This window comes from Oncorhynchus mykiss, chromosome 8, assembly GCF_013265735.2.
Source record: "Oncorhynchus mykiss isolate Arlee chromosome 8, USDA_OmykA_1.1, whole genome shotgun sequence".
Lineage (NCBI taxonomy): Eukaryota > Metazoa > Chordata > Actinopteri > Salmoniformes > Salmonidae > Oncorhynchus > Oncorhynchus mykiss.
Genome location: NC_048572.1, coordinates 20,061,022 through 20,085,275, shown reverse-complemented (window position 1 = coordinate 20,085,275; position 24,254 = coordinate 20,061,022). Strand labels below are relative to the sequence as shown.

The 24,254-nt window shown below is 41.9% G+C and overlaps 1 protein-coding gene across 9 annotated transcripts; it reads left to right on the top strand.

The window, feature by feature from the left end:
- The first annotated feature begins 590 nt into the window (after positions 1 to 590).
- LOC110529561 (tumor protein D53 homolog) lies at positions 591 to 24,123 on the top strand. 9 transcript variants are annotated; one of them, XM_036984978.1, is made up of 9 exons: positions 591 to 849; positions 12,030 to 12,145; positions 12,764 to 12,912; positions 19,609 to 19,710; positions 21,051 to 21,065; positions 21,947 to 21,985; positions 22,479 to 22,539; positions 23,029 to 23,084; positions 23,218 to 23,359. In XM_036984978.1, exons 1-8 carry the CDS (start codon positions 831 to 833, stop codon positions 23,035 to 23,037), a joined length of 510 nt encoding a protein of 169 aa, XP_036840873.1. In that variant the 5' UTR covers positions 591 to 830; the 3' UTR covers positions 23,038 to 23,084; positions 23,218 to 23,359. The 9 variants fall into 9 exon arrangements, with proteins under 9 accessions (XP_036840873.1, XP_021467520.2, XP_021467519.2 ...); XM_021611845.2 differs by lacking the exon at positions 23,029 to 23,084 and having other exon boundaries at positions 23,218 to 24,123; XM_021611844.2 differs by lacking the exon at positions 23,029 to 23,084 and having other exon boundaries at positions 23,215 to 24,123.
- The last annotated feature ends 131 nt before the right edge of the window (positions 24,124 to 24,254 follow it).

The window sequence follows — 24,254 nt, the reverse complement described above, 5'->3', positions numbered from 1 at the left end:
TTCTTTTCCTTCACGCTGCTGTCCAACTCATCCTTAACCATCTCAATTGGGTTGAGGTCAGGTGTTTGTGGAGTGTCACCAGCAGAGCACCCCTACACCATCACACCTAAAATAATATATTTTTTTTTATTTTATTTATTTGTTTAACAGTTTTTTGGTTACTACATGATTCCATATGTGTTATTTCATAACATTTTCTCAATTTTCTGACTGTATTAGATCATGGATTGATAAGCATGACGCGCATCACAACTTTGTTTCAGATTCCTTTGTGAATAAAGGGCAGTCAGTCTAGTTGGATGCAATCCTTGGGTCGTCCCAACTCTAACGTCACCCAATTGAAGTTTAACACATTTTTACATTTTAGCAGACAGTGTTATCAAAAAGCAATTTACAGGAGCAATTATTGTTACGTGCGTTGAACGACACATCGACAGAAGTTTATTCTAGTCGGCTTGGCGATTTGAACCAGTGACCTTTCTTTTACTAGCTCAATGTTGCTAACCGCCAGGCTACCAGCTGCTCTACACTGGTTAAATGGTTAGGGTTAACTAAGGGTATAGGTTAATGTTAGGGTTTAGGGTAAGGACGTCCCAATGAGTCCAGATAGCGCTAACCTTTTTTTTATGAGTCATTGGGTACACAACCATTGGTGCGTGTTGGACGCTCCGCCCATGGTGGCGGTAGCGTAATAACTGAGAATGAAGGAAATCGTGTAAAGACTGGCATGTGACAGCGCAGCAGTAAGCTACTATAGCTACGTCCAAAGTGTTGTTTGCTAGAACTATTTATATTTACTTGAAGTAGCCAACTGCTTCAGATTGTTTCGAATGGAGACCAGACAACAGGGTGAGTGAGAATTCCAACTCTCTAAAATTATAGAATAATATGTTCCACATAGTGGATTTCTGTTGTTGCATTTATTCAACTGGGTAACTAGTATTTAGCCAATTGTTTGTTACTTACAATTATCAGAGATGAACGAAAACTATTGTTAGTGTATTCATATTTGATATAGACTTAGTTAACCTTAATGCATATATTAGTAACCGTAATAAGCAGTTGACCTTGTATATGGGATGATGGTCTTGATAGGTGCGTCATAACGTTTAACAAATTCTTCCTCAAAAGACACATTTTATCAACAGAGTAGCCAGTTATCACATGACGCATCTAGCCTGCCTAATGGAGCACGTGGTTAATTTTTCAATTTCTGTCTGGTGTGCAACATCATGTTGCAACATGGTAACAAAATATCAAGTTCATGTGGATGTAATATTGCTCTGTCCCTCTGTTAGGTTAAAATTCATTTTGCAAACCATATGACTGGCTCAAGGGCAAGGCCACTATTTTCCCTCCCCACATGACCATCTGACCAAATAATTGAAACCTTGTGATTGGTATTTGGTTTGGAGAGGGTTTCTTTGTAGTTGGCCCGATCTTCCAAATAGCAAGATGGCTGTCATATCTTGTTCACACTAGATTAGGTTACCAGTTGAATACTGGATATTATAATCAACTTTCTGGTTCAAACAAGGTCCAGGCATTGGTTTTTATCAACCTCTGGTTATCAAGTTACAGTCAGTCTGTAATGCAAGGGTTTTCAACCGGAGGTCCGCGGTCCGTGGAGGTACTGCAGGATGTGTGCAAACATATATAAAGAAAGAAAAGTGTCCCCCCCCCCCCCCCCCCCCCCAATGTTTTTATTGAAATCACTAGCAACAACAGAATATTATTTTTTTGACTACATACCTACAGTACAGTAGAAAAGAGAATATCTTATTTCTAATGATGTCCATGTTAATTCTCAACTCCAAATATTGAGCAAATTACACTAAGTGGAGCTAATTACACTCACTGGAGTATCTGACACAAGCTTAGAAAAAGCACCCATGAATAGATTACCAGGCTTGTCAAGTGCCAATGGCTGCTAGTAAGCTTTCTTGACTGACTTGGACTCTCATTTTGCCAACCCACAGCTAACCTTTGTTTAATCAGCTGAACAGCTGTTCTTAGAGAAAATAAGCTATATTAGAGTTTACACTTCCTCTTCCAATTATAATGTGAGGAGGTCAAAATAATGAAAAACTATTTACCACATATTCATTTTAAAATGTTGTAAGCCAGTATGAGGGTTTGCACTCAGGCTAAAAAGAAAGGTGGCCTGTGCGTAAGATAAAAAAATATATAAAGTAAGTTCTAAAAGGACTAGCACTCAAACCATGAATAGGAATAACCCAAGGAGGCCGAGATGTAAAAATAATATACTTAATTTAATGAATGCTCAAAAAAATACAAAGGGTGACAGTGCAAGGTGCAAAGAAAGTTAACAAAGAGCATACCTTTCGGCCTTATACATTCATCACTGCTGTACAAAGCATTGATTACTTGACAAGATGTGACATTTTTGGGGGGGGTTAATGTATGATGGGGGTCCGTGGGTCGCCAGTTTGCCTGGGAGCGGGTTCCTGAGCCAAAAACGTTGAAGACCCCTGCTTTAATGGACACTGTAACCTACATTGTACACCAATAGGGTGTGTGTGTGTGTGTGTGTGTGTGTGTGCCTGTGTGTGTGTGTGTGTAACCTACTCTTTTGTCTTGCACCCCATTCATTGGCCTATGAACATCAAATGCATCATCATCAGATCTGTACTCGAGTGTACTGAGTGATGGTGCAGGGGTATGGGGTAAGACCTTGTAGTCTGATGAGTGGGTTATGCCCAGCAGGTTTGAGATGCAACCTGAAGGTGACATGCCTTTGTTCAGTCCCTCCTTCCCGGTTATTGGTAGTATTACAGTAGTTACAGTAATTTGAGTGTGTCATCATGGGCCCACTGTTGAACAGTAAACCTGTGCAACATCAATTGTATATGTTGTATTGGCTACTGTGAATTGTAATAGCATGTGGTGATAAATAATTGGATTTAGATCCACTGATCTGTCTTGATGATTCTGCACAATTAAACCAGAAAATGGGCCTATGTGTTCTTGATATGCTTGCTTGCCCTATTATGTAAATACAGTTGAAGTCAGAAGTTTACATACACCTTAACCAAATATACACTGCTCAAATAAATAAAGGGAACACTTAAACAACACAATGTAACTCCAAGTCAATCACGCTTCTGTGAAATAAAACTGTCCACTTAGGAAGCAACACTGATTGACAATAAATTTCACATGCTGTTGTGCAAATGGAATAGACAACAGGTGGAAATTATAGGCAATTAGCAAGACACCCCCAATAAAGGAGTGGTTCTGCATGTGGTGACCACAGACCACTTCTCAGTTCCTATGCTTCCTGGCTGATGTTTTGGTCACTTTTGAATGCTGGCGGTGCTTTCACTCTAGTGGTAGCATGAGACGGAGTCTACAACCCACACAAGTGGCTCAGGTAGTGCAGCTCATCCAGGATGGCACATCAATGCGAGCTGTGGCAAGAAGGTTTGCTGTGTCTGTCAGCGTAGTATCCAGAGCATGGAGGCGCTACCAGGAGACAGGCCAGTACATCAAGAGACGTGGAGGAGGGCAACAACCCAGCAGCAGGACCGCTACCTCCGCCTTTGTGCAAGGAGGAGCAGGAGGAGCACTGCCAGAGCCCTGCAAAATGACCTCCAGCAGGCCACAAATGTGCATGTGTCTGCTCAAACGGTCAGAAACAGACTCCATGAGGGTGGTATGAGGGCCCGACGTCCACAGGTGGGGGTTGTGCTTACAGCCCAACACCGTGCAGGACGTTTGGCATTTGCCAGAGAACACCAAGTTTGGCAAATTCGCCACTGGCGCCCTGTGCTCTTCACAGATGAAAGCAGGTTCACACTGAGCACATGTAACAGAGTCTGGAGACGCCGTGGAGAACGTTCTGCTGCCTGCAACATCCTCCAGCATGACCGGTTTTGCGGTGGGTCAGTCATGGTGTGGGGTGGCATTTCCTTGGGGGCCCGCACACCTCCATGTGCTCACCAGAGGTAGCCTGACTGCCATTAGGTACCGAGATGAGATCCTCAGACCCCTTGTGAGACCATCTCCTTCTCAACAGCCCTCCATGTGCTCACCAGAGGTAGCCTGGCCCTGGGTTCCTCCTAATGCAAGACAATGCTAGACCTCATGTGGCTGGAGTGTGTCAGCAGTTCCTGCAAGAGGAAGGCATTGATGCTATGGACTGGCCCGCCCGTTCCCCAGAACTGAATCCAATTGAGCACATCTCGGACATCATGTCTCGCTCCATCCACCAACGCCACGTTGCACCACAGACTGTCCAGGAGTTGGCAGATGCTTTAGTCAAGGTCTGGGAGGAGATCCCTCAGGAGACTATCTGCCACCTCATCAGGAGCATGCCCAGGCGTTGTAGGGAGGTCATACAGGCACGTGGAAGCCACACACAATACTGAGCCTTATTTTGACTTGTTTTAAGGACATTACATCAAAGTTGGATCAGCCTGTAGTGTGGTTTTCCACTTTAATTTTGAGTGTGGCTCCAAATCCAGACCTCCATGGGTTGATAAATTTGATTTCCATTGATCATTTTTGTGTGATTTTGTTGTCAGCACATTCAACTATGTAAAGAGAAACGTATGGGGGAAATTACTTGTGTCATGTCCTAACCGACTTGCCAAAACTATTGTTCAACAAGAAATTTGTGGAGTGGTTGAAAAACGAGTTTTAATGACTCCAACCTAAGTCTATGTAAACATCCAACTTCAACTGTAGATAGCAAGATTTCACTTTTGGAATACTAAAGTTCTCTAGCATGTTATGTTTGAGCTAATTAAAATGTCTAAATATTCTCTCGGTACGTATACAGCCTAAAAGTATCTGTACGTGAATTGCCTAACCAGCGTCAACTTCATCAGGCCAACAATGAAACACCTATGTAATCTATGTATGTGTCAAAAATGTTCAGATGTTTGTTATACAGCATTTTTTTCTCTGGTTATTAACATGTTATATCCATAGTCAATGGTCAAAGTAGTCTAGGCCTACACACAGAGTACAAAACATTAGGAACACCTGACCTTCCTAATATTGACTTGCATTCCCTTTTACCCTCGGAACAGCCTCAATTCGTTCGGGCATGTACTCTGCAAGGTGTGTGTGTGTGTGTGTGTGTGTTTGTTTGAGTTCCACAGGGACGCTGCCCATGATGACTCCAGTGCTTTCCAAAGTTGTCAAGTTGGCTTGAAGTCCTTTGTGTGGTGGACCATTCTTGATACACACGGGAAACTGTTGGACGTGAAAAACCCAGCAGCGTTGCAGTTCTTGACACACTCAGACTAGAGAACGACCGATATGGATTTTTTTTAGGGCCGAAACCAATATTTTAGGCCGATATACAATATCATTAGACAGCCATGTATGCATTAATGCATACATTTTTTAAAATAAAACAATACATTTGACTTTGTTGATATGTAGTTAAATAGGAAAAATAAATAAAGTTAAATAGAAAAAATCGGAATATATTCAGACCCCTTGACTTTTTCCACATTTTGTTACGATACAGCCTTACTCTACAATTGCTTACATTGATGAAAAATCAATCTACAAACAATACCCCATAATGACAATGCGAAAACAGGTTTTATACATTTGCACAAATTTATAAAAACATTTAAAAAATGGATGAGACTTGAAATTGAGCTCAGGTGCATTCTGTTTTCATTGATCATCCTTGAGATGTTTCTACGACTTGATTGGAGTCCACCTGTGCTAAATTCAATTGAATGGACAGGATTTGGAAAGGCACACACCTGTCTAGATAAGGTTCCACATTTGACAGTGCATGTCAGAGCAGAAACAAAGCCATGAGGTTGAAGGAATTGTCTGTAATGCTCCAAAGATTGTGTTGAGGCACATATCTGGGGAAGGGTACCAAAAAATGTCTGCAGCATTGAAGGTCCCCAAGAACACATTGGTCTCCATCATTCTTAAATGGAAGAAGTTTTGGACCACCAAGACTCTTCCTAGAGCTGGCCGCCCGACCAAACTGAGCAGTCGGATAAGAAGGGCCTTGGTCAGGGAGGTGACCAAGAACCCGATGGTCACTCTGACAGAGCTCCAGAGTTCCTCTGTGGACAACCATCTCTGCAGTACTCTACCAATCAGGCCTTTATGGTAGAGTGGCCAGATGGAAACCACTCCTCAGTAAAAGGCACATGACAGCCCGCTTAGAGTTTGCACAAAGTTTTTGCTTTTGTAATTATGGGGTATTGTGTGTAAATTGATAAAGGGAAAAATCGATTTAATAAATTTTAGAACAAGACTGTAACGTAACAAAATGTGGAAATAGTCAAGGGGTCTGAATACTTTCCGAATGCACTGTAATTTGATTTGAATGGTAATTCTCTTGATAAATTGGGTTAAGATGGCATGACCAGCCTTTCAAAGCACTTCATGGCTGCCAACATTTATTTTCTACAGGTTATTTAAAATGTGACGGAGAAAAAAAACATGACTGTAAATAATTCATTACAAAAATAAAGAAATTAAGAAACAAACTTTCAAATGAAAGGAAACTTCTTTGCAGGGAAAAAACATGTTTGAATAAATGTGGGTTTTGACATTGTCATAACAGTCATAAAATAACGCAATATATGTTACAACAGGTTATGACCATATTATTATATGAGTGTTATGACCATATTATGACAGGTTATGAGAAGTTGTCAGCTGTTGTGACATATGACATGGTTATAACCATGTCATAACGTGTTATTATGAGAGGTTAAGTAAAGTGCTACCAAAAATAATGTACACTTTACATACAATTTCCCTGACACCCAAAAGTACTCGTTACATTTTAAATGCTTAGCAGGACAGGAAAATGTTCCAATTCACACACTTATCAGGAGAACATCAAATCAAATCAAATCAAATCTATTTATATAGCCCTTCGTACATCAGCTGATATCTCAAAGTGCTGTACAGAAACCCAGCCTAAAACCCCAAACAGCAAGCAATGCAGGTGTAGAAGCACGGTGGCTAGGAAAAACTCCCTAGAAAGGCCAAAACCTAGGAAGAAACCTAGAGAGGAACCAGGCTATGTGGGGTGGCCAGTCCTCTTCTGGCTGTGCCGGGTGGAAATTATAACAAAACGTGGTCAAGATGTTCAAATGTTCATAAATGACCAGCATGGTCGAATAATAATAAGGCAGAATAGTTGAAACTGGAGCAGCAGCACAGTCAGGTGGACTGGGGACAGCAAGGAGTCATCATGTCAGGTATTCCTGGGGCATGGTCCTAGGGCTCAGGTCCTCCGAGAGAGAGAAAGAGAGAATTAGAGAGAGCATATGTGGGATGGCCAGTCCTCTTCTGGCTGTGCCGGGTGGAGATTATAACAGAACATGGTCAAGATGTTCAAATGTTCATAAATGACCAGCATGGTCGAATAATAATAAGGCAGAACAGTTGAAACTGGAGCAGCAGCACGGCCAGGTGGACTGGGGACAGCAAGGAGTCATCATGTCAGGTAGTCCTGGGGCATGGTCCTAGGGCTCAGGTCCTCCGAGAGAGAGAAAGAGAGAAGGAGAGAATTAGAGAACGCACACTTAGATTCACACAGGACACCAAATAGGACAGGAGAAGTACTCCAGATATAACAAACTGACCCTAGCCCCCCGACACATAAACTACTGCAGCATAAATACTGGAGGCTGAGACAGGAGGGGTCAGGAGACACTGTGGCCCACTCCGAGGACACCCCCGGACAGGGCCAAACAGGAAGAATATAACCCCACCCACTTTGCCAAAGCACAGCCCCCACACCACTAGAGGGATATCTTCAACCACCAACTTACCATCCTGAGACAAGGCTGAGTATAGCCCACAAAGACCTCCGCCACGGCACAACCCGGGGGGGGTTGTGCCGAGACAGGATGACCACATCAGTGACTCAACCCACAACATCCCTGGCCCTTCTTCCTCTGAGCTGGCAGACTCACCAAACACACATGCTTAGTTTGTAAATTGTCTGTGTTGGCGTGTGCCCCTTGCTATCCTTAAATAAATAAACAAGACAATAGTGCCATCTGATTTGCTTAATATAAGGAATTTGAAGTTATTTATACTTTTACTTTTGATACTTGAGTATATTTAAAAGTAGATTTTGGCTGATCTGTGGCATCTATGGTGCTACAGATGACAAACAGTCCGTTTGCCTTCTATATTGCCCTACTGATCAACAACATTTGCATAAAAGCATCACTCACGCATGTCACACCTGTATGGAAGGACATCATATAGGCACTGCTGTTAGTTTGAGAATATAAAAGAACATCTGTTCAATGCAAATGGGTCCAACGTAACGTCATGATTTATGACCACGGATGCTTATGAAACTAGTAATTTCTTTTTGTCATTTTCCTTTTTTATATGGATTATTCTTTTTTTTTAGCTGCCAGGACCATCTCTAAACAACTTAGCTGCCAGGACCATCTCTAAACAACTTAGCTGCCAGGACGCATCTCTAAACAACTTAGCTGCCAGGACGCATCTCTAAACAATTTAGCTGCCAGGACGCATCTCTAAACAATTTAGCTGCCAGGACGCATCTCTAAACAATTTAGCTGCCAGGATGCATCTCTAAACAATTTAGCTGCCAGGACGCATCTCTAAACAATTTAGCTGCCAGGACGCATCTCTAAACAATTTAGCTGCCAGGACGCATCTCTAAACAATTTAGCTGCCAGGACGTATCTCTAAACAATTTAGCTGCCAGGACGCATTTCTAAACAATTTAGCTGCCAGGATGCATCTCTAAACAACTTAGCTGCCAGGATGCATCGCTAATCAACTTAGCTGCCAGGATGCATCTCTAAACAATTTAGCTGCCAGGATGCATCTCTAAACAATTTAGCTGCCAGGATGAATCTCTAAACAATTTAGCTGCCAGGATGCATCTCTAAACAATTTAGCTGCCAGGATACATCTCTAAACAACTTAGCTGCCAGGATACATCTCTAAACAACTTAGCTGCCAGGATGCATCGCTAATCAACTTAGCTGCCAGGATGCATCTCTAAACAACTTAGCACAAAGGATCTGGAAAGATTCTGTATGGAGGAATGGTCTAATGGTCTATTCCTCAAATGTGTTTTCCAATCTCAGTGCTGTTGTCCTAGCAAGGGGAGGGTGCACAAAGTATTGAAAACAAGGGTGCCAATAATTTTGACAACCATTATTTTGTAGAAAAATAAATGATTACTTGATAAAATCTCTTTCTCTGAGTAATTGTATTTGTATAAGAGACTATCATTTTTCTTCATACAATATAGCTGAGTACTTTAATTATTTATTTTATAGTCTTTGTTCATCGCTATCAAGGGTGCCAATAATTTTGGCAGTGACTGTGGTGCTCTGTTAAATCAGACAGGCAGGGATGGGGTGAGGTTTAGAGCTGTGTGGTGAAACAGCAATGTGATTTTCAGATGACAGGCTGCCAGGGAGTCAAGAGGAAAGTCAGTCCATCGACTCCAATGACATTCTGGCTGCATGGTTTCCTGTTGTTTTTGTGCTCTTTCATATTTATTTCCATATTGATTATTTAAGGAACATGAGAAAATGTTAATGTATCTACAGCAGGGACCTCATTCAGGGCCTCAGGAACAATGCTAATGGACGCAGAACCTCACACTGGCAACACAAACACAAGACCTCTAAATTGTCAGATTTAAATTGAATGAGCCTATTGTTGACAGATTGACATGTCTTGATGACAACAAAATGATTCAATGAATATGATTAGGTTTGCACGTCTACGTGGCAAGTTGCTAAGCAACATATCCCTACCGGGGGCCTACCCTTTCACAGTGAAAAGATAGAAACCGCTGTTCAAAGTAAACTGAATCCTTTCCCATTTGAGATGAGCAAAGTGTCAGTAGAAAACGAATTAGGTAAATCGAATGACCATACAATGCTGAGTTTAGTTATATTGTGCTCTGAAATATATTGACTATTACAAGCACTGAAGCAAGGCAAAATGACAGAGCTGTAGAGTGATTCACAAGGAGAGCTGCAGTTCATAATGTGGAAGGCTACATGAAAAGGCTCCAAATAAAGGGAACGGCTCCAAAGGCTTCTGATGAGAAAGTATTGGACTCCGTTCCCCAGCACAGCCGTCCTTTCTGTTATTGGGTTATGTGGCCAAACTGCATCACGAGCTCTGTGCCATGCCACCATTCATCTGCAGATGTAATGAGAAGCCAGGCCTCAAAGACGTGATCCATGTTTGTTAGTTGTCGTCTATGTCTGGACAAAAACATCCGCTAGCTAGCTTGTCGCTGCTCAATAACATCCCTTAAGTTTAGATGTCGTAGTTATGTCCTGGCTCAGAGCTTTTCAACCTTGGGATTAGTGTAGGTTGGGATTTCTATTCAGTTTACATTGTCAGGTGTATTACTGTAGGCTTGTATAGAATGTACAGCCACAGTCTCTTTACTGTACTTCTTATGCAGTTATAAGAGACTATTGGTAGTCGGGAAAATTAATGACTGATCTAATCTGCAGAGGGAACACCACGTCAGGGCTTTGGCCATTACTTCATCGGTCTGTGCGTCAGTCGTTTAGAGCAGGGCTGCAGATATTGACCAGACACTCAGTGCTTCACGTACCAGGAAGTGTTAAGTTGTTTGTCTGGTTTTGCTTATATTGTGACTGTAAACGCACAGATGCATGCATGCACGCACACACACACACACACACACACACACTTATATTACTCATGTAATTAGATCACTATTAGATTCCAGAAACAATTGCAATAAACAATAGATTTGTGCTCCTATTTAATTAGACACTGTTAGTCAGACCTATTGACCTTTTTTTTAGTTTTAGTGGAACTAGATAAGAAATAACATCTAAGACGGTTAATTAAGTGATAATGCCAGAGATACTGGTGTTGGGAGGATATATTGCTGTTCGTATAAGGCCGGCAAACTGTGCTAATATATCCTCAACACCGGCTTCAATGGCATTATCACTTTTTGGATGCATCCATAACAATGAGTTAATGATACGCGATTTTGCCTGGCATAGAAAATGTACTCTTTCATCAAGACACTTTTGTTCAGAGCAGGAGCTAGGCAACACCACAGGTAACACAATCACTTCAAACTGAAGATGGAAGACTACAAACTAGCTGCAGTTCGTTTTACCTGTTTTCTATTGACATTTCTTTGTATATATCTATAAAAATGATGCCAGCTGATTCATGATTTCGACTGGCTGAGAAAAGCTGACTGCCTGTCTTGTCTCATCTTGACTCACGACACGTTCATTACTATGGGACAGCTGGAGATCAAATTTCAATATTGAAAACCAAATGCTAGTCTAAAATAAATGGGAGATAATGTCTATGTCACGCCCTGACCTTAGTTTTCTATGTTTTATGTATTATTTTGGTCAGGTCAGGGTGTGATGAGGGTGGGTATGTGTTTTTTTTTGTCTGTGTAATTGCATGTCAGCACTCGTTATATACAGTGGGGGGAAAAGTATTTAGTCAGCCACCAATTGTGCAAGTTCTCCCACTTAAAGATGAATGAAATAGGCCTGTAATTGTCATCATAGGTACACTTCAACTATGACAGACAAAATGAGAAGGAAAAAAATCCAGAAAATCACATTTGTAGGATTTTTTATGAATTTGCAAATGATGGTGGAAAATAAGTATTTGGTCAATAACAAAAGTTTGTCTCAATACTTTGCCAACAAAGGGTATATAACAATGACAGAGGTCAAATGTTTTCTGTAAGTCTTCACAAGGTTTTCACACACTGTTGCTGGTATTTTGGCCCATTCCTCCATGCAGATCTCCTCTAGAGCAGTGATATTTTGGGGCTGTTGCTGGGCAACACAGACTTTCAACTCCCTCCAAATATTTTCTATGGGATTGAGATCTGGAGACTGGCTAGGCCACTCCAGGACCTTGAAATGCTTCTGTATGTGATTGTTAATGTCCACCATATGCAAATTTGTAGTTTCCTAACCTTTGGCGAGTTGGTTTCGTTTTAAGCCTCCATCCTTGTCTATCCCCAGGTCTGTTGGACCCAGAGCCTGTAACTGAAGTAGATGAAGAGATGGTGTCAGATGTGGACCTCAACAACACTCTGACTGATGAAGAGAGGGAGGAAATATTGAGTGAACTCACAAAGGTAGTCCCTCTCATCAGCACGTTTCACAGATCTGTTTTTCAATGTTTAGCCTGGTATGTTGAGTTGGATTCAAGAAATCTCTACCTTCATTCTGTCCATCCAAATAAGCAAAAGTCTGCTAAAAGGTTAGTACACCTATCTCACATGGGCAGACAGTGTTGGACAATGGGAGAGATATATTATCAGGAAAATAGGACAGGAAGTAGAGGGCATTATGAGTTATGTAAATCCTGGCAGGTAGAACTCTTTTCATATTATGATTCAGCATAATTGGTATTTGGGTTACAGTTGTTACTGCCAGTCACTGTTGTTTCCTCTGGTGTTGACCTCAGGCCAACTTGGCTCAGGCCAAATACACTGTACTGTGTTATAAGGGAGAGCCATTGTTCTGTACTTCAGTTCCCTCAGTTTATTACAGCTCTATAACCAACATCTATGTAGGGTATTAGGCTTCATCCCAAAAAATATTGCACTTTTTGAGCATTCAAAATGAATGCTCTATAAAGCAAACAAGGTCACATATGGATACTTGAGCCCAAGGGGAAATTAGTATCCCTCTCTTACTCCATTTCGCTAATTCTCTTTTTTCTCTGTTTTTTTCTTTGTTTATCCCTCTAGTTAGAGGAAGACATCTCCACCCTGAGGCAAGTGTTGGCCTCCAAAGAGAAACACCACTCAGAGCTCAAAGCCAAACTGGGTATAACACCACTCATTGAGTTAAAACAGAACTTCAACAGGAGCTGGTATGACATGCAGACTTCCACTGCGTAAGTACCCAACATATTTCAGTGTGTGTATTATGCTTCATGTGTCAAATATGTTGTTACAATACATTCCAATGTGCATGGAGCCAGAGGGATGGGGAGGGGGGGGGGGGGGTCTAAATTAGACTCCTACAGTTACCATTTATTGTTGCCATTTAAAGACTGTCTCAGAGTAAGTGCATAAGCTTAGCATTTGGAGAAGAAAATAGGAAAATGGCACTCGGGCCCTTAAGGTGTTTTGCTCCTGACACCAGAGATTGCCTTTATGGGCATCACAGAGTGATGTATGTATGGATCTGGGTCTGTTCAGGCTCAGTGAGGCAGACATTGACAGGGAGCAAGCAGCCTATTAGTGCTGTTACATCTACAGCAGCACAGTGCTGCCTGGCCCAGGACACATCTTCCCACGGGAGCAGCCAGTGAAAACAAACAGCAGCTTTAGGCTCTCTCTGAGACACTGATCAACATCAAAACAATGTGTGCAGGACAAACCCTGAAAGATATGTTAAGTGGACCGCTGATTTGTTTTGTAGAGCTCATATACACTGAGCGGAATAAAACATTAGGAACACCTTCCTAATATTGCGTTGCACGCTCTTTTGCCCTCAGAACAGCCTCCATTCGTCGGGGCATAGACTCTACAAGGTGTTGAAAGTGTTCCACAGGGATGCTGGCGCATGTTGACTCAAATGCTTCCCACAGATGTGTCAAGTTGGCTGAATGTCCTTTGGGTGGTGGACCATTCTGGGGAAAACACAGCAGAGTTGCAGTTCTTGACACACTCAAACCGGTGCGCCTGGCACCTACTAACATAACCCATTCAAAGACACTTAAATATTTTGTCTTACCCATTCACCCTCTGAATGGCAGACATACACAATACATGTCACAACTGTCTCAAGGCTTGAAAATCTATATTTAACCTGTCTCCTTCCCTTCATCTACACAGATTGAAGTTGATTTAACAGATGACAACAATAAGGGATCATAGCTTTCACCTGGATTCACCTGGTTAGTCTATATCATGGAAAGACCAAGTGTTCACTCAGTGTAGGTCAGTTCTATATTTATAGCCATTTTGTGTGAACAGCCATACAGTCGGCCTACATTTCCTATCTCCCTGGTTATTCAGTTACCAGAGTCACACTTTAACTAGGTGCGCAAATGAGCAGTGCCCCTCTCCAATCACTGTTACCATGGTGAGGGGGAACCGCAAGTCACCAGGGCCAAGCAGATCCGGTGGTGCTGAGGGATCGTTGGCTGGACGGGAGAGGAAAGGAGATTAGGGGGCCTCCACTGTGTAAATGCCACAACATATCTCCTTAATCTCCAGTCTCAAAACCAACGCAAAACAGGGACAAGTGTGAAGGAGGTAAACAACTCCATCAACGCCTGAGCTGTATCTATTGTCAGTGTGGTTTGTTGTTGGCGTCCGTTGTTTACTAGATAGCTACAGTAGTTACCCGGGTAACCAAACAGACTTGCTAGTTTAGCTAACCAAACCATCAGTCCTAGCTTGCTATTATGAAAATCGAATTCCACAATGCCAATAATGTTTTCAATTTAACTTTTGCTTTCAAAAGCAGCTAAAACATAGAACATGTAAGAATTAACTAGAGCCATTGAATTCTACCGTGCTGATATGCCGTGCGCTATAGGGAAATAATGGACGCTCTAGAATGCTCTTCAAGCCAATCAGAAATTAGTATTCAACAATGCAACAGTTTAATTAAGCAATAAGGCACGAGGCAGTGCTGTATCATTAATACAGTCACAGGTGAATGGTGTTGTTGGTCAACCCATTTACCTGTGACCGTATTCATGATATATCACTGCTTCGCATGCATTATTGCTTTATAAAACGCTTACTATCATATTACAATAACAATGAATTACATGTTTTCATTTAAACAGTTATTTTGAGTTCATTCATACAATTTAATTCTTCCACCAGAAGATATTGTCCGGACAAAAATCTTGGTCATGTTGCTCCAGTCGTTTAATTATTTTTGTGTAGTTGCTATGCAAAAGGCTTGTCTGTTCTAAAGAAAATGGTTGCTATGCAGCCTCTAACTTCTTGTCACTTGCTAGCTAACTTCAGCTAATTCAGTCACATCAAATATTGAACCTGGAATGGCACTACACTAGCTGCATTTTCGTTTTTTTTACTTTTTTCGATTGGCATTTAAATGGATAATGGGGTTGGTGCATGATTTCGACTGGCTCAGAAAAGTTGTCTCGTCTACATGGAAACCATGTGTTTGAGTTCGGTTTCATTCCATTCCAGCCATTACTATGAGCCCGTCCTCCCCATTTAAGGTGCCACCAACCTCCTGTGTTATAAAAGCACATTGCACAATCCATGGGTCAGATGCAGACCATGGACTGTAAGTCTGGACACCATTCACTCTATGATACTACAGAGATCGAAACTCAAAAGGGAAACTTTGTTGTTTCCGAGGTCGGACAGACAGACTGCCAGGCATATATTAACCCCCGCTGTACCAAACTAAATTTTAGGCTGGAAGCAAGGACAAGTAATGTGCGAGTTGAGATAAATGCAAGAGACTATTCGGACAGCAACATGAACATGATATTCTTATGGAGGCGTAGTGATCCTTTTCAGATGGAACCGTTAGCAGGCATAGGTGTGTCTGTGACGGCCAGATGCGGACCTCAGATTTCCATGCAGTCTGTGTCTAATGCACTGAGCGGTAATCAGGCTCTAGGGCCTGGGGCTCTGAGAGGTTGGAAGCCAGGCAGGCAGCACATCCTGGTCTCATAGAATAGACGTAACATAGTAAATCCGGGACACTCAAATTAGTATGATATGTTACTTTTGGTATGGTTATATAAGACATATGGTTACTTATGGCAAAAATAAAAGTAAGGGAAAGGGGGGGATACCTAATGCATTCAACTGAAATGTATCTTCCACATTTAACCCAACCCCTCTGAATCAGAGAGGTGCGGGGGGCTGCCTTAATCGACATCCACGTCTTCGGTGCCTGGGGAAAGGGTGGTTGGTCGGTTAATGGGTAGGCGTATAACTCGACTGTCTAGCAACCCAAAGGTTGCGAGTTTGAATCTCATCACGGATAATTTTAGCTAATTAGCAACTTTTCAACTACTTACTACTTTTGAGATAATTTGCAACTACTTAGCATGTTGGCTAACCCTTCCCTAACATTAACCCTTCCCCTAATCCCTTTAGCTAATCCTTTCCCTAACTCTAACCCTTTAACCTAACACCTAAACTTAACCGCTAACCCCTAGCCTAGCTAACGTTAGCCAGTTAGCTAAAGTTGCCACCTAGCTAGAATTCGTAACATGTCATACATTTTAGCAAATTTGTAACATATAAATTTGCAAAATGTACTAACATAATGTACATTTTGCAAATTCATAACATAATGTACGTTTTGCAAATTCGTAACATACACTGCTCAAAAAAATAAAGGGAACACTTAAACAACACAATTTAACTCCAAGTCAATCACACTTCTGTGAAATCAAACTGTCCACTTAGGAAGCAACACTGATTAACAATAAATTTCACATGCTGTTGTGCAAATGGAATAGACAACAGGTGGAAATTATAGGCAATTAGCAAGACACCCCCAATAAAGGAGTGGTTCTACAGGTGATGACCACAGACCACTTCTCAGGTCCTATGCTTCCTGGCTGATGTTTTGGTCACTTTTGAATGCTGGCGGTGCTTTCACTCTAGTGGTAGCATGAGACGGAGTCTACAACCCACACAAGTGGCTCAGGTAGTGCAGCTCATCCAGGATGGCACATCAATGCGAGCTGTGGCAAGAAGGTTTGCTGTGTCTGTCAGCGTAGTGTCCAGAGCATGGAGGCGCTACCAGGAGACAGGCCAGTACATCAGGAGATGTGGAGGAGGCCGTAAGAGGGCAACAACCCAGCAGCAGGACCGCTACCTCTGCCTTTGTGCAAGGAGAAGCAGGAGGAGCACTGCCAGAGCCCTGCAAAATGACCTCCAGCAGGCCACAAATGTGCATGTGTCTGCTCAAACGGTCAGAAACAGACTCCATGAGGGTGGTATGAGGGCCCGACGTCCACAGGTGCTTACAGCCCAACACTGTGCAGGACGTTTGGCATTTGCCAGAGAACACCAAGATTGGCAAATTCGCCACTGGCGCCCTGTGCTCTTCACAGATAAAGCAAGTTCACACTGAGCACATGTGACAGACGTGACAGAGTCTGGAGACGCCGTGGAGAACGTCCTGCTGCCTGCAACATCCTCCAGCATGACCAGTTTGGCGGTGGGTCAGTCATGGTGTGGGGTGGCATTTCTTTGGGGGGCCGCACAGCCCTCCATGTGCTCGCCAGAGGTAGCCTGACTGCCATTAGGTACCGAGATGAGATCCTCAGACCCCTTGTGAGACCATATGCTGGTGTGGTTGGCCCTGGGTTCCTCCTAATGCAAGACAATGCTAAACCTCATGTGGCTGGAGTGTGTCAGCAGTTCCTGCAAGAGGAAGGCATTGATGCTATGGACTGGCCCGCCCGTTCCCCAGACCTGAATCAAATTGAGCACATCTGGGACATCATGTCTCGCTCTATCCACCAATGCCACGTTGCACCACAGACTGTCCAGGAGTTGGCGGATGCTTTAGTCCAGGTCTGGGAGGAGATCCCTCAGGAGACCATCCGCCACTTCATCAGGAGCATGCCCAGGCGTTGTAGGGAGGTCATACAGGCACATGGAGGCCACACACACTACTGAGCCTCATTTTGACTTGTTTTAAGGACATTACATCAAAGTTGGATCAGCCTGTAGTGTGGTTTTCCACTTTAATCTTGAGTGTGACTCCAAATCCAGACCTCCATGGGTTGATAAATTTGATTTCCATTGATCATTTTTGTGTGATTTTGTTGTCAGCACATCCAACTATGTAAAGAAAAAAGTATTTAATAAGAATATTTCATTCATTCAGATCTAGGATGTGTTATTTTAGTGTTCCCTTTATTTTTTTGAGTAGTGTATAATGTAAAGTTGGGTGATGGACATCCACAAATGATTACATACCATACGAAACGTAACTAAATGTAGTGTCTCGGAATTTACATATAGAAAAATACGAAATGCTCTGAGACCAGGTTTGGCTTCAGACTAGCAGGCTGTTAGACCTAGAAAACAAAGAGGAAAATCAATGGCTTCCCTTTATAGGCCAGAGCCCTAACAGTGGTATTTAAGCTGTACAAATGATCAAAGTGATGCTCTCCTGTGTGTCCCATCGATTCTGCAGCATCAATAGGGAAAAGTCTTTCTCACCTATGCCTTGCTCAGGGTGCATTGCCTTCGGAAAGTATTCAGACCCCTTGACTTTTTCCACATTTGTTATGTTACAGCCTTATTCTAAAATTGATTAAATTGTTTTTTCCTTTCTTGCTAATTTATTACCTGAAATATCACATTTATACAAATATTCAGACCCTTTAGTCAGTACTTTGTTGAAGCACCTTGGGCAGCAATAACAGCATTGAGTCTTCTTGGGTATGAAGCTACAAGCTTGGCACACCTGTATTTGGAGTTTCTCCCATTCTTCTCTGCAGATCCTCTCAAGCTCTGGCAGGTTGGATGGGGAATGTCGCTATTTTCAGGTCTCTCCAGAGATGTTTGATGGGGTTCAAGTCCGGGCTCTGGCTAGGCCATTCAGAGACATGTCTCGAAGCCATTCCTGTGTTGTCTTGGCATTGTGCTTAGGGTCGGTGTCCCGTTGGAAGGTGAACCTTCGCCCCCAGTCTGAGGTACTGAGTGTTCTGGAGCAGGTTTTCATCAATGATTTCTCTGTACTTTTCTCTGTTAATCTTTGCCTCGATCCTGACTAGTCTCCCATCCCCACAGCATAATGCTGCCACCACCATGTTTCACCGTAGGGATGGTGCCAGGTTTCCTCTCAACTTGACGCTTGGAATTGGTAGTTCCTAACTTTTTCCATTTAAGAATGATGGAGGCCATTGTGTTCTTGGGGACCTTTAATACTGCAGAAATGTTTTGGTACCCTTCCCCAGATCTATGCTTGGACACAGTCCTGTCTCAGAGCTCTATGGACAATTCCTTCAACGTCACAGCTTGGTTTTTGCGCTGACATGCACTGTCAACTGTGGGACCTGATAGATAGGTGTGTGAATCCCAAATCATGTCCAATCAATTGAATTTACTACAGGTGGTCTCCAATCAAGTTGTAGAAACATCTCAAGGATGATCAATGGAAACAGGATGCACCTGAGCTCAATTTTGAGTCTCTGTTTTTTATTAGCTAAAATGTAATACAACCTATTTTAACTTTGTCATTATGGCGTATTGTGTGTAGATTGCTGTGGAAAATGTTGTATTTAATCCATTTTAGAATAAGGCTGAATCGTAACAAAATGTGGAAAAAGTCCAGGATTCTGAATACTTTCCAAAGGCACTGTATGTATACTATATGCAATGAATAAAAATGAATCAAATCTGCTGTCCACAGGTAAAGGATATTCCCATCGGGCATATTTGTATAGATATGATGCTGTGCTGGAGAATCAGTTACACCCTGGCTCCAACTCTGACTATGAAACTAATCTGTGTGTGTGTAGTGAATAGTGTTCTGGACAGGGATGGAAAGAGCACAGGAGTGGCTGTCCTGTTCTTTTTCTGTTTTGATCATCACCGTCTTTTCTTTTGGCCAGGTACAAAAAGACATCGGAGACGTTGAGCACGGCAGGTCAGAAAACGTCAGCAGCGTTCACCACACTGGGAACAGCCATCAGCAGGAAGTTTGGGGATATGAGGTACAGTGTCACTGGTGCCTATGGCAACCACACATCAAAATATTGAGTATCCTATCAACTAAATCCTTATGCTACATCTTTAAGCCTACAGCTATTGAAACAGAATACAGGGGCCCTCCAGTCAGAATGACCACGCTCCCCCCTCGTCTCTGCTTCTCTGCACCCAGTCTGCCTTGTCATGTGCCCAATCCTCACTGTTGCTGGGGTTGACCCAGACAATCTGTTACAGGGGACATGTTTGCATTGCGTAAACCCAGAGTAAGCGGCTTTCTGCAGGCCAGATTGGATGCAGGCTGGGGTGGGTTTGGATCAGAGCTTGGAGAGCTGTGATCAGGGCTGGGAGAGCTGTGAGCTAGCCCGCAGTGACTGACCACGATCAGCCCTGAAGGACTGGAGCTCTAACAAGGCATGGTGGCACAATAGAGCTCCATGGCTGGCCAGTATTCTGGCTCTACACTCTGCCACTGGGGAGCTATCGTATCATAGACAGCTGTCACTGGTAATGCAATACTCAGACGAGTCATGACAAAGGAAAACTGTGATTTACTGTCATACCTGTCCATGTAGTGTGTGTTATCGAGGTGTCAGTCTTTGTTTTGTTCTTTTAATATCGTTGTCATTATTGCATGATAATGACACGTAACAAAATACTTGGAATAGTGTATTTATCAACCAATTTTGTTTGAAATCATGTTTAACATTAATCTAGAGACGAATGGACATTCTTTCATGTATTCCAGCATGTTTGGCCTTGAGTTAATGTATCTCAGAAGGTATGCCCCCTAGTTTGTGTGTGTGTGTGTGTATGTGTGTGTTTGTGTGTGCATGCAAATGAGTTCCTGTGGATTTTTCGTGTGAATTGCATATACAGTACAACACATTATTTTCACTATGTTGCCCAGTGAAATGAAAAAGTGCCCTGGCCCACTTGCATTGGGTTTGAAATATGCTCAAAGTATTATTTAGCTAGGAGGTACCAGACAGAGCAAGGTATGTTGCCTGTGGTGATACTTGCTGCTGGCTTTACTCGGCACTACAGACTGCAGATTTCTATTTAAATAGTTGCAACCCAAACATTTGCATTCTATTTCATAATGTCGGCCTACAGTACAGCATGCAGTATGGCATTGCCATAGCTTGGATGATTGATTGGTTAACTGTGTGTTTGACGTGTGTGTGGACTGGATCTTTATGTGGCTTTTCTTGAAAAGAAGATTCATTCAACTCTTTGCTGTATTTCTGAAATTAAGTCACAATGTACAGTATAAGTGGGGCACTTGATACTGGCATTCAAATGTCTTGAAATATGTTTGTTTTCATCTCTTTCTACGCATCAAAAGATCAAATTCACTTGGGTAAGATATTGTGTTTGTGTTATCTCAGTAGTCTACTTCTGATTTGGAGTCTGATATTCTGTATGTCTTTGCTATGACTGCACTGAAACTAGTCAAAAGACCAACTAAGATGGTGCCCATTTACTTACTTAAATATGAGCGTAATTAGGACGATGACTATCAACTGAATGGGATCATTTCCAGGATTTGATTGAGACAATCCCTGCAGTCACATAATACTGAATACGCCAGCTCCTCAGATCTGTAGCAAACTGACCAGTAGGCATGCATGACTTAGTGTTGTTGACCATAGTATGTTTTATTTGAGGGTAGACCAATATGGTTACAGTTGCGTTTTATTTTTATTTTGTACAATTACCATTACTAGTTCTCTAGAAGTTGTTACTCATATAAATATGTATAAGTCATCACTTTAGATGATACTGCATGACTAAGTCGTCTAAGAACACTGTTGAGTAGGGAACTACATGTAGTTCAACTAGTCATTTAACTACAAATGTTTTGCAGTAGGTTTGTGGTAGTTTAACTGAATTCAAATAGTGTTTTCAGTAGTAAATGTTTTTTACCATGTAGCGGTGTAAGTAACTACTGGAACTACACTACTTTTTCGGCTAAAATATGGGTGAAGTAGGCAATACTTGGCTTTCCCAACACTGTCTAAGAACATATATCATATTACACTATAAGCTATTATATTCCTCTATAATACTTACATCTAAAAACTGTATGTTTCTTTTGGGCAATCGGATGATGGGTAAATCTCTATTATAGAAAAGTTTCCGTACTGACTAGAGTGTGTGTGTGCTCTGATTTCTGCTTTCTGTAAATCCATGTTAATGATTGAACTCCTCTCTTATCTGGGTCATGCTCTCTGGGGACAGCTACTCTATCCACCACTCAATGAGCATGCCTGCTATGAGGTAATCGTGTGTAGTGATAGGGTTAGTACTCCGTTAGATCCCCATCCTTAGCCACCCAGTCATTCTTGTTGTCTTAAGGCTGAATGTTTGTAAGCATTATTATGAGGGGAATTGGTATTGTTTCAGAATTTACAGGTATAATGTAATCTTGGTCTATTTACTGCAGCAGTCATCAGGACAAGATAGCTAGAAATGTATTTATCTGACCTGTTTATTAAAAGATAAATGTGTGAAAATACAGCAATCATAGAAATCCTAACACTAGAAAAAGCAACCTTTCAATTACACTGAGCATACAGGTCTTCTCACAGTGTTGTGTTGATAGAGGACTGTAAGTGCAGGCAGCTTTAGTTAAACTGTACACAACAGTAAAGGTACAGTATGGTGGCTGGCTTCAACCGTTGTGCAGTTCTGCTTTATGGTGACTCAGATACATGTTGTATAGTAAAATTATAGTAATGTGGAAAACTGATCTGACTAATCATCCCATTAGGAACTCGCCCAGTTTCAAGTCCTTTGAGGAGAAGGTTGAATGCACCGTTTCCAACAAAAAGGTAATGTGAAACATTACACATGTTGCTGTCAGAGCAATGACTGAGAGCTATGAGAGATTTATTTACGTAATGTTGAAGTAAATTAGGCCGGGATTCAGTACGATTGCGGATTTGGACAGTGCCCCATTTTTAAAGGACATTTTTCAATTTGAGATATGCAGCGTTTTTTAAGAATGTGTCCCTTCCGAATGCGGGAACGTTGCCTTTAAAATGTGCATTGCGAACAAAGCACAATCGGATTGAATCCCGGCCTAAGTAAAGTCAACATAAGTGAGTAAACATTATGTGTCTCAACAGTATTCGGGTCTTTCTTGTTGACTCCTTTCTTTCAAAGCTTCACTTCCTCTAGTTTAGGTATTCCATAGGGCGGCGCACAATTGGTCCAGGTTTGGCCGGTGTAGACCAGCATTGTAAATAAGAATTTGTTCTTAACTGACTTGCCTAGTTAAATAAACTTTTTTTTTTTTTAAATCCTGTCTATTTTTACAGCTCAACTAATTGAAGTTTAACACTACTCTCTGGAGAACAATCGCTCCACTTTGAATGTGAGCATTTAGAGCCAAATGTTGTCATCAGAAGGGTTGTTAGAACACCAAAGAAATTTCACAGATTCTTATTGGTTTTAACATTTTTGTTTGCTTTTGTGTGTGTGCCTCTGCATTTTTGTTTTTGGAGCAGACCAAGGTGGGAAGCCAAGGGGGCGGAGGGAGTTTTGAGGAGGTGTTGTCTTCAGCCGCTCACGCCAGTGCCCAAGAAACCCCCAGCAACAACATGTCCGAGAGCAGTGATCATGAGAGGACCTGCTAGACCAGTCTGAACCACTCAACTACCTCCCCAGACCAGGATTAGCACTCTACTGCCCCTCACTGGCCCACAGGCCACATTACCTGATGCGGAGTGCATGACATAGGCCTATCTACCCAAAGACCCATCAGTACCAACACAAATGTATATTATCTACCTGCTACTTAGCTTTATATGCGTTTCCATACAACATCAAAAAGAAAGATTGTGATACTGTAAAGTACTCCTGTCCTTGATATTTCTATGATTACAACTATTAGCTTTTTGTATTAAAATTAATGTCTTGTTTATATCAAATGTATTTGAAAAACAAAAAATAGTGACACATTGCTTCCCAATACTAAAATGACTGACTTTTTAAAAATGTTATTATCATTAGGGCTCTATTCAATCCATATTGTGGAAGTCCAGTGTTATAGCGTGATACATTTTAAAGGCAATGTTCCTGCATTCACGGTAAATGCTCAATCGGAAATGTACCTTTTCTATTGTGCAATCTGTACGGCTTCAGCAATACACATCGAATAGAGCCCCTACTTTCCAAGAGTGGACAGTCATATAACACTATTGGGGGGAGGGAGTTGTATTTGATACTTGAAATTGCATGTGCTGGGTTTGTGGGCCAATACTGTTAATGGGGACCAAGATAAGGCCTTGTGCTGGAATCTACTGAATCACACCTTTCGAATCATATTAATATCTCCTTTATTCCAACCGATCACAGCTGTCAAGCAGTGTAGATGCTTTGACACCCTGTGGGATTAAACGTTTATTTTTAAATGTGTTTATTTCTGGTTATTACTGCTCATCTACAATAATGAACCATACAGCTGTTTTTTTTCTTTCTATTTGCATAATTAGCACATTATCTCCTTGTGTTTATTGTTCAAATTGTTTAACATAACTGTGAC

Bases quoted from the DNA above. Each gene is read 5' to 3' on its own strand.
- LOC110529561 (XM_021611844.2), top strand. The intron at 12,913-19,608 runs GTAAGTACCCAA...TCTTTTGGCCAG, and splicing joins GACATGCAGACTTCCACTGC to GTACAAAAAGACATCGGAGA. The intron at 22,540-23,214 runs GTAATGTGAAAC...TTGTTTTTGGAG, and splicing joins GCACCGTTTCCAACAAAAAG to CAGACCAAGGTGGGAAGCCA.